At 38.9% G+C, this 16,416-nt stretch overlaps 1 protein-coding gene across 3 annotated transcripts; it reads left to right on the forward strand.

The window, feature by feature from the left end:
* Positions 1 to 563: 563 nt before the first annotated feature.
* On the forward strand, positions 564 to 16,101 carry dnajc24 (DnaJ (Hsp40) homolog, subfamily C, member 24). Of its 3 annotated transcripts, none has more exons than XM_014973355.2 (5): positions 564 to 713; positions 788 to 992; positions 6,962 to 7,091; positions 12,329 to 12,397; positions 15,870 to 16,101. In XM_014973355.2, exons 2-5 carry the CDS (start codon positions 894 to 896, stop codon positions 16,082 to 16,084), a joined length of 513 nt encoding a protein of 170 aa, XP_014828841.1. In that variant the 5' UTR covers positions 564 to 713; positions 788 to 893; the 3' UTR covers positions 16,085 to 16,101. The 3 variants fall into 3 exon arrangements, with proteins under 3 accessions (XP_014828841.1, XP_014828843.1, XP_014828839.1); XM_014973357.2 differs by having other exon boundaries at positions 569 to 713; positions 868 to 992; XM_014973353.2 differs by having other exon boundaries at positions 573 to 713; positions 820 to 992.
* Positions 16,102 to 16,416: the final 315 nt, after the last annotated feature.

Here is a 16,416-nt window from a genome sequence, read left to right on the forward strand (position 1 = left end):
AACACACGTCACCACAGACTGGGGTTTATCTGAGACTACCACTACAATTTGGAAATGGAAAGGATGGAGTAACCTGCAGTCCTGATCTTATCCCCACTGAACAGTTGTGGTATAAGTTTGAGTTTTGAGAATCTTTGAATATTACCTTTGTTTCCTATTTAATGTTACTCTAAATACTTCTATTACTTAACTTTTTTGTTTTGAATTAATTTCAGGTTTACTGTATAGAAAAGTATGTTGTCGATGAAATGAGTCACGGAGGGATAGCAGTGTTAGAAACTATTAGACATTATTCTAAAGCTTTTCCTGCTTCAACATGACAATCCAGATCAAAAAGGAAAAATGTGTTTTATGTCCCCAACATTTCTTTAAAATTGCTTTTCTTGGATGTGTTCTTTTACTATTCAAGGAAGCATAATAGTTCACCTTTAAATCCTCCAGTATATTTCTAATTACTAATTTTCTACATAAAACTTAATCAGTTGTAGGACTGAACGCTATCTGTCTGAAAGACCGGAACTATTCTTTTTACCTCAGTTAGCGGAACTATAAGGATTAACGACGTTTTCACGAGATTTAAACACCGACGGACAATATGCCCGTCCTTTTTTATAATTTCTCTTTGTTTAATACGTGAACATTTGTTTTAGAACTACAGTGTATATTTTCTGTTCTGGGTTGATGACACGGCTCCAGCCGGACTTCTACCCCCAGTAAGTACAGCTAGCTACTTAGAGTCTGGCGGAGTTGTGACAGACATTTTACTGACCAGCTCCGCTTCCGGCAGCTCTACTCGGGTTCTGCTGTCGTCTCATCCAGGTAGAAGGTGGAGATGACCTGAGGTTATCTGTGTGAATCCCTCTTCAGGCGTTGTTCTGCGCGTCTACAGAGACATGTGTGATCCGGAGCAGGACCTGTATGCTGTGCTCGGCGGCAGCCCGTCGGACTCCCTGCAGCAGCTCAGACACAGATACCAGCAGCTGGCTCTGAAGGTCAGAAAACGGATTTACATCCTTCACTACCGGTTCTCTCCCAGCCTTGTTTCTGCATGGGAGGAAGAAAAGACACTTTAGGAAATGAACGTTGGAGCACATTTTTTCTATTGGATGAAAGCAGACTTACAGACACACACTCCAGTAACCTGAAGTTTTGTCAATCAGGATTCCCTGTTTTCATTTAGTGTCCAGCAGTTCTTTCAGCCCTTAACTACAGGTTTGAGCCACAAAATCAGACATTCATCATCCAACCAAAGTAGATCTAAACAACATAGAGCATCTAAAAATCCCCATCAGCAGTTTCTCAGATCTCCACTGAGGATAAATGTTCTCCTATCTAACCTGTCAATGATTTTCTCTAGAATAACGAAATGAAACAAAGGTAGACAATATTATTGATTTCATTGAATTGTGTTCAGTAGATCTTCATCATGATTTATGAAAAGTGTTAAAGATGAAAACCAACTATTGTGACTGACATCAAAACAGACACTCCTCCGATTCAGACTTGCTAACTTAGAAAAATATTTTTGCTTTGGTTGGCACTAATTTGACGAATCATAGTCATGACAATATTAGTGTGTGTAATATCACAATCACAAAGTACTGCTTAAGCCACGATATTTAGTAGGACAGAGGATATCAATTGATATGTCAATCAACTTTATTTTTACCGTTTGATTAATTTGGTAGTGAGTTGAGTCATTTTATTTGCCCCCCCCTCCCTTCTCCCCTCAACACCATCCCAGTCTCAAACATTCTGCAGCCCCTAACAGGTTTTCTTCCTGAAAATGTCTTAATTTTCGCTTCATTAACCTATATTCCTATTAATTCTGATCAGCATTCCTGTTCATTCCCACAGCATGATGCTTCCACCACCATGGTGATTGTGTGTTCAGGACAGTGTTAGTTTTCTTATATAAAAAGTGTTTTGCACGTCAGTCAGAAAGTTTGACTATAGTTTCTACTGACCAGAGCATATTCTTTCACATGTTTGTGTTCCAGCTTGGTTTGTGACAAACTGCAGAGGAGACTTCCGCCAACATTTTTTTCCACAAATGCCTTATATTACCATCTTCCATAAAGGAAGATGGTAATATAAGATTTATAAAGGAGTTTGAAATGGAGAGGATTACATCCTCAGAGAATTATATGGAAGGATTTATTAAGAACAAGAAGTACTGTACTTGATTAAATGGTTTTATATATAGGGCATAATTTGAATCTCTCAAGTGTATATGAAGAATTCAAAATGAATTAAGTAAATGTAAAGATAAGATTATTTTTTCTTTTTTCCTTCCTGTGATATTTATGTAACCAGAATTTTCTTTTTTTTCTCCTTTTACCATTATTCCCTATCATGTTTTATACATGCTGTGCCTGTGCAATGCACATTTGTGTTAGATTTTCTTTTTTTATGCTTTCAATGTGTAAGTTTAAAAAAAAAGGGGAAATGGCCTTTTGGTCTGCTGCACCTGGCTTTTTAAATCTGGTTGTTTTCGGTGAAAGTCATTTTTGGCTTTTGGACCAAAGTGCACTTTTAGTATGGATCCTATGCAGTGTTTTCTAAATGAGGGCCCCGGTCTGTGTGCAGCACAGCTGATGGTTGTGCTTCAGAGCAGGGTGCAGATGCTGCAACTTTCTGGCTAATCAGCTACCACAGAACCTTAGAAAACATGACCTGCTGCATTTTGGATACTTTTTTTTTGTCTAAAAAGTGCCACAAATTAAGTTGGCAACAGTGGGATGCCTGTTGTTAATCATACAGGTGCAGATGTGAGGGGCTGGGCAGGTCTACCAGTCATCTCTCACAGCAGAGCAAAAGGGAGCAGTGGCCTTTTTTTATTTTTATTTTTTATGGTTTTGCAGATGTAGTTGAGATCAGTTGATTAGATCGGTTTCATGTGTAAACAGAGCCTTTCTCCCAAAATGAAAGAAATCAGGCTGATTTATGGGTGCAGAGCTGTGGATCTATCAGTGCCTCCAGACTTACCGTGTGTTTGTTGGTCAGCTGGTGGTCCATGTTCACATGATGGATTGAACAGATGTTGTTCAATCCATCTGTTCATGTAACATGCAACAACATGTTTGTTGCATGTTTGTTGCAATGTGATGTTAAAATATGATCCAGTATTCACTCATTCATGGTGCTGTTAATTCACTGTTTTCTGATAAACGTCTGATGCTGCCTCTGATGGTGATTTCAGTTGCATCATACTTCCTACTTTACATTCATGCCTTTTACACATTTCTGTAGTGTCAAAGTGGGAAGCCATTTCTTGTTCTTACTTTCTACTTTGCTATTAATGGTAAATTTTAGTCAGAAATAATATCTTTTCCCTTTTTTCAAGAAGAGGTGAGCTAATAATGTTCTGCCAGTATTTTGTCACATGTCTTGATTCCTGACAAGAAAATTAACTGCATTGTTGGAAACGAGGGGCTAATGAGCGGTTCCTTTACCCAGCATTCCCTGCTAGTTTCTAGCTAGCTGTATCAACTTTTTACCGAACAGAAAAAAAATCATTTTCCAAATATAAAGAATAATTTCTCATAAATGCTAGCTCATTAACTGCATCAAATCATAAGGCTCCTTAATTATATATATTATATGATTTAATCACACCAATGCTCCTGAATAAATGTTATCTTTTTTATCTGTCTAAAGCTATCAAATCCCTGTCTGGAGGTAGTTTTTATTTGTCAGGCAGCCTAATCTGTACACTTCATTCATAGGAATGAGGTGAATATATTGAAAAAATACTTATTTTCAGATCCACAGTATTAAAATTTTATTTGACCAGCATTATTTTGAATCTTACCACTAAAAACTTGTAATTGCTATTTTAGTGTTTGCACTGACATATTTAATAATGAAGTAAGACCTAAACAAACATGAAATGTAACAGTTTTATAGGGAATGCTGAGGAAAATCCAGACTGAGTGTTTGGATTATTTGAAGAAAGATTAAGCTTTTCAAGATGGCTGTTATTGTCTCTCACCCTGAAAGTTAAACTCAACATTTTCCCAAATTAATTTGTAATATTTTTAAAGTACCTGACCAAAATCTAAAGTAACATTTGGTAGGATTCACCACAGGAAGTGATCCAGCTGGTCATTGTGTCAGGAGAAATACCTCAGTTGAAACAGGACACAAGTATTTACAGTTGGGTCAGGTATTGTTACTCACAACCAACTCGGGTTTTAACCCCGTCACCATTTGGCCTGTTGACTGTTGTGCCTGTTCAGGTCACTCTGTGGCTGAGCCACCACTGTTTCCATGGCCCTGATGTCTCAGTGGTTTGTCTCTCTGGGTTCAGATTCAAATTGTGACTTTGTTGGAGAAGCTGGCTCCAACAATATCCTTTGTTTTTCAGGCAAAACCAAAGGAAGTCTGCTGGAAGATTCTAAATATATTTTACAATGTTGATCCAGTTTTGATTGATTGGGCTCCTTGTTGAATCTGGTTCAACAAGGAGCCCAATGATGGACTGATGCCCATCATTGTCTGTCATGATCTAACTATTATTATTATTATTATTATTGTTGTTGTTGTTTATTATTATATTACTTGTTTTTCCATGTTTGCTCTGGTGGTGTTGTGACACCAAGACCAAACAGAATCTGTTGTTCCTTCCCACCTTTTTGTTGATATTTTGTCATATTTTGATTAGGGGTGCACTGATTTATCTGCCAGCCAATTTATTGGTGCCAATTTCTTTAATTTTGGGAAATTGGTGATTGACTGATACTTGCATGTGAAGCCAATCTTTTCCACCACTCTTATGTACCCCAACAAAGGACTACAAATTAACCTCTGTTCTCTGTTGCTCTGCTGTGAGAGAAATTTGTAGATGACGATAGTTACCCCACTGTTGCCAACTCAGCAACTTTCTTGCTATATTTGTCAACATCTCATACAAAAAAATTATATTGGCCAAAATTAGAGCAGGCCAATCAGACAAAACGGAATTTTGGTTCTAAATTCCGTTTGGATTTAGAACCAAACGGAAAACTGTTTGGTTCTAAATCCAGGGTTTCCCCCAGTCTATTATAGGCCTGGCAGCCCGCCAACCTTTACTAGCGCCACCGCCAGGCTAAGCCTGTATTGTTTATGTTTTTAGGAAAATAATAATTAAAAAAAAAAAAACAAACCTTTTTTTTTAAGCCAGATTGCAAGCGTTTCAATGGCAGAGCAGATTTATTCCTAAAAGATGTTTATAGAAGATAGATTTATAGTTTATGCATTTGAAGCCGGACCAATCACACTGCCGGTGCCTCTACGTGTTGCTTCGCGCGTTGCAGTAGCTGGATTAAGTTTATCTCAGCGCAGACACAGGCTGACCTGTATGGATATTTACATCAACCCCCTGTGAGGAATTATGTTTCTTTCCAGAGTTTTTGATCAAGGTAGGACTTTAAACACCACTCTGGTTAGCTGTGGTTGCGCAGCTCTACGTGAACTGCAGGAATAACTTGTAGTCGCGCTTTCAGAGGTGCGTTGAGCGAGTAGTGAGAATGATTTATATTCGTGGACAAAGAATTGTGTGCGGCTTTTCCATCTCAACACGCTGCCCAGCGTTTGGCTCTGCCTGTGCTGATAAAGTTTATTTATGTGTTCCTGGTTGGCCGGTGTATTAGTTGACGAACTAGTGCTAACCTGATCATGCAGGTTCAGCCTGGTGAGGAGCTTTTGCACTCTCCTGTCTGTAACGCATCACGCTGATTTTATATTATTATATTATTATTTTGAGTATTATTTTTCTGGTTACACAATGCATCAAACTGTATCAAATGCTTTGTCTTCTTAGTCAGACAGAGTTAATGTGCGCAGCGATGCAGAGATCTGAGAAACTCGTCCCATAAACTTGACCAACCAAAATAGTTTCTGTGACGCTTATTAAAAACTCAACAGACATGAAATGGAACAACTACTAAAGCCACATAGCAGCATTGAATTAAATCTCCTGTTTGTTGCTCATCTCTGCGCAGTGCAGCAGATTTAACTAATCTGCTGCACTGCGCAGCAGATTAGTTAAAGGGCCGGTCCAAGGTTGTATGAGGCCTGGAGCAGAATTTGATTTAGGGGCCCCTTTGTTGCTAAAAACATCAGCACCTCTAAGAGCTTCTGTGTTGGATTTAGTCAGAGGGGGAGTAGTTTAATTGGCCAACCTAAAAAGCACTGAGTTATAATCGTAGTTTACTCATTTGTACTTGTGAACAAACAGAGCTCAAATTCACAGATTAAATTTACAGCATCAGATTGTTGCTATGGTAATAAAACAATCTAACTATGAAACTTTTACAATGTAAACTTGCCAGCTCCTTAAAATCTTACATTTAAATGTTAAACAATTTAAAATATTTTAATTTATGTATGCCTAAACAATTGAATTAAATTTAGCAGCATTGATCATCTCAATAAACAAGTGTTACATTCATGTGTCTGTGGTCTGTGTTAAAATTAATATTTTTATGCATTTATGGGGCCCCTGAAGCCCTGGGGGGCCTGATGGAGCTGCTGACTTGATTTGGATTAAACAAAAGTGCAAATAATTTGATGTTCATTTTAATTGTATATTTTGATTTGTTGTTTTTAAGACTAGTTGTGGTTTTAAGTAGTGTTTCACTGGCGATGTTTTCCTGTAACATATAATTATCAAGTGATATTTTTAAATTTCCTGTCACCTCAACATCTTTTAATACAAAAACACGGTGGACCTCCGGTGGACCACCTCGGCACCCTGACCACCGGGCTTGGCAAGTTTTCTGGGGGAAACCCTGAAATCTAACTGCTGATCCTGATATTTTGTTGACATGATATCTGAGTTCATATCCCCACCTACTCCTTCTTATTCCCTCACCAAAGTTACAGAAATTTGCAACAATATCTTTGAGGGTTTAAATACTTGTGTGTGTGTGTGTGTGTGTGTGTGTGTGCGTGTGTGTGTGTGTGTGTGTGTGTGTAGTACCATCCAGACCGTCTTGGAGGTGAAAACTCTGCAGAGTCTAGTGTGAAAACATTTCTTGAAGTTGATGCAGCCTGGAAGATTCTTGGTGACCAAACCACAAGAAGAGAATATGACCTGCAGAGGAGAGGTGAGGGTGACCATTTCATTTCATATTGTTGTTACTTCAGCGTTTTTCTAGAGACACATCAGCCACATCTCATTCTGATTAGAGATAGACAGCTGCTTTTGAATATTCAATATTTTCATATTTGGCTGTGTTGCAATATTGTAGCATTGCTCTGCTTAAGCCCCTATTGGGGCTGTCTTTTCAAATCAGTGGGTTCATATTTAGCTAAGCAGCCTTTCTTCTATGCTTGTTGGCATGTTGCAGGAAATATTTTAAAAATTATATTGCAAGTCATTTTCCAAGCTAACCTGAAGTTTACAAAATCAGCCAACATAATGTAGAGAAGAAATCTTGTTTCTTTCTCATGGTACATTCATGAGAAATAACTTTTTTTGTTTCATTGAATGGCTGCAATGAAACAAAGAGTGAAACTTTTAAAGGGTTTGAATACTTTCTGCAGCCACTGTAACTGCAGACACTGAGGAAATAAATGTGGATGTGTCTTCTTATTCAGTGTATGTAAACTTGTGGTTTATTAGGTAAAACTGACTGTGCATTCCTCCAGCATGTCCTGTTCACATATCTGTTGATCAGATGAGTGAATGGTGCTTCAACTGCTCTGCTTCCTGCTCTCAACTGTCTTCTTGAAGTCTTGATCAGATGTTTGATCTCAGCTAGCAGATCTTCCCCAGATTTGCTAGAATAAAGCATAAGCTGTGGTTCTGATTGATATTTTTCTGGTCTACAGTTCCAACCAGAGAAGTGGATCAATTTTATTGATCCACTTCTCTAGTCCTCTGGTTTTACTGATTTTATTTAACTGTGGTTTCCTGCTAAAAGGAGATCGTTCCAACTGGAATCCACCCAGTGACCAAACAAGTTCCCTTTCCTTCTTTCTTTCAGTGTTTTCTTTAATATTTTGAGGCAGAAACTAGTTGAAAAATCTTAAAATAATTCATGTTTGTGGTGTAAATAAATTCATGTCAAGTTAAATCAGTTACTATCCAGTGGTTTTATCTACAAAGTATTCACAGCGCCTCAGGTTTTCTACATTGTGTGTATTAAATAATCTTTCCTCCGTTGCACACACAAGTACCCCATCATGACAATATGGAAAATGTTTGAGTATTTTGTAAATTTAATACAAATAGAAAATCAGGAAATCTCATTTTCATGTTTTTCTTTTGTCAAAAAACTATAAATATTGCTAAGAATACATATTTTCATAATTTCATATCCAAAAAGATCTCACTTTGTTCTCCTATAAGCCAGTAAGTAACAAATTATTTATTTTAAACATTCAAAACAAAAATCTGACTGGAGTTTCTCAGAACAGTGTGTCGTTTTTAAAGGTCACTGCCTCTCTAGTTTTTATAGATGACGTCTGAACAGATTCACACGTTGATGACGTCATAACATTCACACTCTGTGAACATGGTTGAGACTCTGACTCTCACATCAAACAATTTAATTCAATTTATTTATATAGCACCAATTCACAACAAATGTCATCTTAAAGCGCTATAAAAAATTATTTTAATTCAATCGTACATACATTCCAATTGATCCTAGTTATCAACTAATTAATTAAATGAGTTTCAAATGTTTCTAAGGAAATCCAGCAGGTCATGGTCGGGCTGAAGACCCAGCCATGACCCATGTTCAAGGCCTCAGTCCTACAGTACATGACCCTGTCCAGTCTGTCCTATAGACGATGCAGTCATTCTGTATCCTTAGTAGGCAAGCACCCCAAAGCATGATGCTTCCACCTCCCTGCCCCACAAAGTGAAACCTTACCTGGAGCCCCCGTCTGAGGGAGACTAACAGTCATCTGGAGTTTCTTCCATTTTCTAATATTTCCTCCAACAGTTGTTACCTTCTCACCAAGCTGTTTGCCTGTTCACCTGTCAGCCTGTCCAGCCTTGTCTTTAGTTCTCTCCCTGTTGTCCTTAGACTCCGACTTCTTCCCCATGGTGGAGAAGTTGGAGTCTGATTGAGTGTGTGGACTGGTGTCTCTTATTAAGCTAACAAGTTCAAACAGACAGAGGATATCAGGTCTGTTAGAGATAAAATGATTTGGTAGATGATCAAATACTTATTTCAGGTAATAAAATGCTAATTATTTGTTTGAAAATTGTACAATGAGATTTTTATTGTTGAGATGATGATAGGTCATATATTTTCATTTAAGGAGTTTGAAAAAATTGAGTCTTAATATTTTACAGTAAACAAATGCCCCCCCGAGTCCTTCCAACACCTCCCAACCCCCAAACCAAACCAGGGACTTTCCTGGTGAGACTCAACAGTGCTAATAATCTCACTACTGCTGCCCCTCATCATTGGTTCTAGTGCAAATTATCACTAGATTAGCAGTCATTTTTCTTCACTTAGTGCAACACTAATTAAGACCTACACCAAATTTAGCACTAATTATTAGTGCTTCAAAGTATTTATCACCATCCAATGGTTCAGCTTGATAATCACCTTGTTCTCAACAGTGAATTGTTGTAAAAATGTGTGAACAGCTGTCTTTTCACCTGTCCATTTTTATTTTCAATCTGTCCAGCCGTCTCTTAATGTTGGCCATCTTTCTGGTTATACAAGTACAGTGCATCAAGAATTTAATAGACAGCATTTAACATTTTTACCAGTTTATGGTAGAGCTTTATTTTAAAACTGATTACAGATTTTTTTTCCCCTGAATATTCTTCTCACAAAACTTCACAATGATAAAGTGAAAATTTTTCAAGTTTTTAACACATTTCTCAGAAAATAGAGAAGTCAAATTCATAAATGTCCCTTGCCCTTTGGTAGAACACTGACCGTCCTTCAGCTGCTTCTCCAACCTAATTTAAGTCCAGTTATTACAAATCTGGTTGATTGGACATGACATGAAATGTTTGTTTATTGCAAAAACAGACCAGAAAAACTAAAGCCTCCGGTTTGACCTGGACTTCAAGCATCAAACCTGGACAAAAATCACCAGGGGCCTCATGCATAAAGTGTGCGTGCGCACAAAAAAATGTGTGGCACCATATTTTACGCACAAGTTTGCAGGTATAAAAATGTACTTTGCGTCAAAGTTTGTGTAAATATACCCACACATTTTTGCTGGCGTGAAAATGTGCGGCAGCCACGCAAACTTTTTTTGTGGACAATTTCAAACCACAAAGCGTCAAAACTCACCTAAATACACTGAAATCTGACGACATTCAGTGTTATTTGGACAAGAACCATCAAACTCGATGTTTTTCATGATTTTAATATTTTATTGTTTAAACGTAAAAACTGAGCCGCATTTCTCCTCAGATAATAAGCTAACTGAACATAAAGTACAGAAAATAAAAATAAAAGTATGTGAAAACCTTGCTCGAATGTAAATAGTACTTTTCCTCAGTTTTTGTCTCATTTAAGATGTAGCGCATTGGTCTGTGAGCCAAAGAGCATGGAATGCATCTAGGGGGTCATTTCACTGTCACTAAAAAAAGGAAACGGGGTTGGATCAGCAGATTAACCCAAACCTGCTGCTGATTAAAAATAATCAACAGGTTTGATTATTTTTAAGGTGATCAAGGTATGTATGCAATCACATGTATACAAGTAGCTGCGCAGAGGTGAGCCGCATAATTGTGGAGCGCTTTGGCTCTGATGGAGAACATGGCCAAATTGCCAATAGAAGGATTCAGAGGGAGCGATTGATCAGAGATCATATTGATCTGCACACGACTCCATTAGGTTTTACTCAGAGCTCCAGGATGATCAGTCTGAGCAAAACCTAAAGAAGGAGCCGTGCGGTACCGGTACCGGTCCAGCTGCAGTCATCCTTCAGTCGAGCCGCCCACTTTGTGAATGCACCTAATGGACATAAAGCATCTCTAATGTACAAACTTATGCACATGATTCTGCTATTTAGAATAAATGTCCACTTTACCCACTCAAAGGACTCTCTGACTCTATGTCTGTCTTTAAATCCTGGCTGAACGCTTTGCTGTTCAAAAAGGCATTTGCACAATCTCTTTTTGTATTTTTTTCATTTTTTTTTTTTTTTCTTTAAATTATAGTTTTATTTTGTGAGGTGACATTATGTGCCCTTAAAGCACCTTTTAAATAAAATATATAATTAATATTATTATAAATACTTAAACTGCTTCAAACAAGGACATTGCCATGGTTATTGCTTCACGTGGTGGCAGACTTCCGGGTATTTATACTAATTTACATATGTATTAGTGGGTAGCAACAGAGCGGACCAGCAGCTGCGCTCTATTTCCCGCAAATTAGGATTTATAAAGGAAAGGTGCACGGCTATGTGCGTGTGCACAGCTTTATGCATCCGATTTTTTTTTGTGCGCCACACTTTTCTAAATTTTTCAGTACGCCAAGTTTTAGTGTGAAAACTGCGCAGTCTTTTATGCATGAGGCCCCTGGACTCCAGCATTGGTACTCTGAAGCCTCGTGTTGGCAGCATCATGCTCTGGGAGTGGTTTTCTGTTGCAGGAACTGGCTGACTGAACAGAGGGTGAGAAGAAAGCAGCAAGTTGAGAGTGAACCTCTAAATGTGGTCTAGTCAAAACCCAGACTTAAATCCAGTTGAATATCTAAACTAAGTATGTCTCAGCCCATCCAGCCTGACTGAGCTTTAGGAGGTCTGTAGAAAAGCCCAGCTGGCTGGGCAGCAGCGGGTGAAGCTGGGGAGAAACCGCTGCATTAAGCTGATCAATTCAAAGTCATTTAAAAGGTTTCTGTTTAAGGAAGTCTCTTAAACCTATTTTTCTTTGTCAGACTGTTGCTATAACCAAACCTGTTCTACATGTTAACCACCGGCGTCTGTGTAAATAAACACCAAATTTAAAAGGGATGAGGTTCAGATTGAGCTCATTAAGTACCTCTGGCATAAATCACAGCTACTTTTCAGAATGGATTTTGTGTCAAGTCTGTTAGGACTAAATGATCTGGATTTCTACTTGTGCTACTGCTGCAGGGAAGATGTTAACCACCGGTCCTCTGTAAAATTTTCCTGCTGCTTCTTTAGCTTCTAGCTTGTTGCCTTGGTAATACACTATTGGCCACTTTGATGCTGGAACACCCATCCACTGACACTGGCCATTTTCATTGTTCTGTCTGAGAGAAGATGGAACAATGAAATGGTTTGGTCTCATCTAACTGCTGATGCCTGGTGTGTGTGTGTGATGATGTGTGTGTATCTGTTAGCTCTACTACTGTTTCAACACTAAAGTCATGCTGTGATCCTTCTGCAGCACAGGAACTGAAACAGGACTGGACAGTAGATTCTACCGTCGACCTAGAGGACATGACATGGGAGACAGGTAATGACACGTTACGTTAAAACCTTCTCTAGCAAGTCGGACATGTTTATTCATGTGTTTCTGCTTGAACAGTGGAATCTCTCCCTGACTGTATTATGAGCTGATTCACATATAAATGTGAAATGAACTCTGTTCAGGAAAGACTTTCTTAAAAAAAAATTATGTGAAATTTTACATCCAAAAATGATTGGATTGGAGAAACATCGCCTGGTCTTGATGACAGCTTAAACACTCAGTTGGGAGGATCAGGATTTGATTCTGATTACTTCAAAGTCCCATTTTAAAAGGCAGGGAGGGTTAACAAACTCTGAGCAGAAGGCAGATACTCTGAATAAACCTGCCCAGCTCTGTCATACCCAGGGTTTTCAGTTTCAGAACAGGAGATATCAACAGGGGAACTCAATTCTGAATCAAATTACCCCTGACCTAAGTATGAGCGCGAGTGTATTAGAATCCCTCATCAAAGGAACACAAATGACCACGATTCACCATGGCAACGGGAGAAATAAAGAAGCCTGAAAGTCCGTATTTCTTGCCAATAGAGTTGGAAATTTTAATGATGCATAGGAAAATATCAAAACATATGAAACAAAAAATACAAAAACAAAAGTCCAGCAATACTGTTACTGCTGTAGAATAAGCAAGAGTTCGATTTAGCAGAGAATTAGCAATATTCTTAACACTACACTTATTTAACATCAGTGTTGTGTTCAAGACCACCTAACCCGAGACCAAGACAAGACCAAGACCAGAGTGTATCGAGACCGAGACAAGACCAAGACTTTTAGGGTCCGAGACCAAGTCAAGACCAAGACCGATGAAAGTCGAGACAGAGTCAAGACCAAGACCAGCGCCCCACGCTACATGATACAATAAAATGTAAAATATGATCGAAATTGCTTCTCAAAATAATCTGAAAGATCCATATTCCCATAAAAAACACCTAGATATTAAATACTTAATACATTTTACCAATATTAAATATTCCATTTCTGTGTTACAATGTGTGATGGTCTCGTGCCATCCTTAAAAACATAACACCCTGGGCATTTGCCCATATTGCTCATGTAAGAAACCACCACTGTGCTGCACCATTAAACATAGCAATTGAGGCAATGCCCTGACGGTAAATAACGCTCAACTACGAACACTGACCAAGGAGCAACAAGCAAGAAGTAACCAAACAGAAGGCGCTCATCGTGACTGTTTTCACTCTCTATCCTAGTACATGAAGACAGGTAGTCTGACACCATGGCAGACATAACAGCTGCCACTTTGAACAAAAACAATCAAAGAGCAATGTGCATGCTCTGCGTGCTCTTTCGTTCTTGTGTTTTAGTTATTTGTTAATTTAAATATCAACGTACATAATTAAATAAAATAATTATGCAGTGTACACAGAGCATTACAAGAACAAAGAACGGGTGTTCTGTCAGGTCAGGTCGTCATACGCTTAGCACAAACTCACGGTGTTCTGTCAGATCAGCATACGTTGTCAGATAGTCGTATGCTTAGCTCAGACATGCATACGCTGTCATTATCATTTGATTTTATTTAATCAGCAACATAGAATCATGATGTAGATCATTATTAACAGTTGTATGGCATCCAGCTGCAGCCAGACCTGCTTTAAATACACTTTGAAACCATGACAACACATGTATATCTATATAGTTATCATTGAAAACAATTTACTGACTTATTTTCGTCATAACTTGTTGCATGTGGTGAACTGACAACTCCTCTGACGGTCGGACTTCTTAATGCGCATGCGCAGGCATGGTACTCACTGCATGTATGCTATTCTGACAGCGTATGGCTATGTGATAGAACAACGGCTCTCAGTGAGTGACACTCCAGTCCTATCTAATAAGTAAAGAGCCGTGGAGAAGAATCGACTGTTTCTGAATGTCACATCACTATATTGCAGACTTTTGGACATAGCGTTGTCCCATATATGCGACAAGTCAGTCAACATCTCCGCACAATAATTCAGGCAGTGAGTGACTTTTTTTCATCACAAATTCTTATGTGTCTCTGTACAGCTAGCTTTGCTAACATCACGTCAACGGATCTTACCTTCTTTGAGCTACTTTTCTAAGTGACGAAAATAGTTAAATGTTGTCCCCACCGTCTGTGAAAGCGAAGCGATGCTGAGTTAGCTGTGGCCATCGGATTTCTTACTATTTATGCAGCGCTATTATATTACTGACGATTAGACAAACATTTTCTGCCGCTGAGAGAAAACCACTGCGCATGTCCTGGAGCGCCGCGCGCGAGTGAAAGGTGGGGATGGGAGGGGGAGGGGGAGAAACACGTAGTTGCTTGGATTTTAATTGGTGCGTTTTGCATCCACTGAAAACAAAGATGTTAACAAATAAACTGGACAGTATGCTGCACGTTTAGTGATATTTTCACAGTTGCGGTCTCGACTGGTCTTGAAATAAAATGCCGAGTCCTCAGCGCCTGAGACCGAGACAAGACCGAGACCAAATGCGGTCGAGTCCGAGACGAGACCGAGACCATCAGAAAACGGTCTTAAGACCGGTATCGAGACCAAGACCGATCTTGAGTACCACAACACTGTTTAACATCCAAAAAGGACAGTCCTTTTTTGGGCAAAATATCAATATCTACTGTACACCCAAAAGCATATGTATGAATTATGTGTCAAAATGTGATACAAACTACATTTTTGCTTTCACTGATACCTGCAATACTGTTGAGTTCTTCTGTTATTAGTCTTGTGGTTCTGTGGGTATATGGACCTAAACTGTGCAGCAGGGACGCCCACATTTGTCACAGTGAGCCACTTAGAAATGTTCAAGTCACAGTCACCTACAGTCTGACAGTGGGAGGACTCTTGCCTAAAAAGCTCTGTCATAAAATAAAACTTGTCTAAAACTAAGAAATTTGTGCCTGATACCAATAACATAAATAAGAGAAAAATCAGTCTGACCTGCTGGGGGTTGAACTCCAGTGTCTCACCTGACAGGTGGAGAAACACACCACCCTACTAAGATTCACATCCACTTCTTAAATTAGGCGTCACATAGCATGGAGGTATGAACTCAGGTTCTGCACACACTGGTTGGCTGATTAATTTTGATAACCTGACAAATGTCTTGATTCTATTTGTATTTAACTTATCAGGTTTAGGTGACTTAATAAGTTGAGTACGGTATTTAAAAGTTAGCATTTTGCAGAGTATTGTGGGAGTGGGTGTTTGGGTGTTTTTGTGTGCAGACAAAATTCCATTGGTGCACTACATAAAGTCATGTAATACTACATCTGTAGTAATTGTTTAATATTCCATGAAAATTAAAAATTTTCAGTTCAGTTCTGAACTGTATGAATTGTTCAGGACTTCTGATATTCTGGTCCAGTTTTTATAATCTATAATCAGTTAAATTTCATTTGTGAATCAGTTGTTAGCAGTTGTCGTCACTGATCTTTTGCGTTGTTGTTTTAGATGAGTGTGAATGCAGCTACAGCTGCCGGTGTGGAGGAACATTCAGCGTCTCAAAGGAGGAGGTGGAGGAGGAGACACAGAGGAGGCTGCAGGAGCTTAATGAGCAGGAAATGCACCAAGGAGAGCAGAGCGGCGTGCTCGTCTGCTGCGATACCTGCTCACTCACTATTTATGTCACTTGGTCGCTAAATAAAAAGATGCAAATGTCAAAATAAATATTTTTTTAAATGCAGCATATGAGTCCTAATTAAATGGTAACCTTGTTCTTGAGCACATTGGCACAACTTGCACTCTGTTGGTGTGAGGATACACCTTTCCTACCGGTCAACACAAAAGTGAAATGTCTTCAACTGCTGTCAGGGTTTCAGTCATAGCTAACTCCTGCCAGGGGTTTTAGTAATGTTATCAGGAGCAGTCAGACACTCAGCAGCAGTTAGGAACCCCACAGGAGTCTACCTGCGACCTGCTGCTCCCTCCGAGGAGCGTGCTACATGTACAGACTTGCCATTAGCAGCCATGATGCTACTTAGCAAACCTAACACTTGGC

Source organism: Poecilia mexicana, unplaced genomic scaffold (genome assembly GCF_051168715.1).
Source record: "Poecilia mexicana isolate PSO_F unplaced genomic scaffold, ASM5116871v1 scaffold_6, whole genome shotgun sequence".
Lineage (NCBI taxonomy): Eukaryota > Metazoa > Chordata > Actinopteri > Cyprinodontiformes > Poeciliidae > Poecilia > Poecilia mexicana.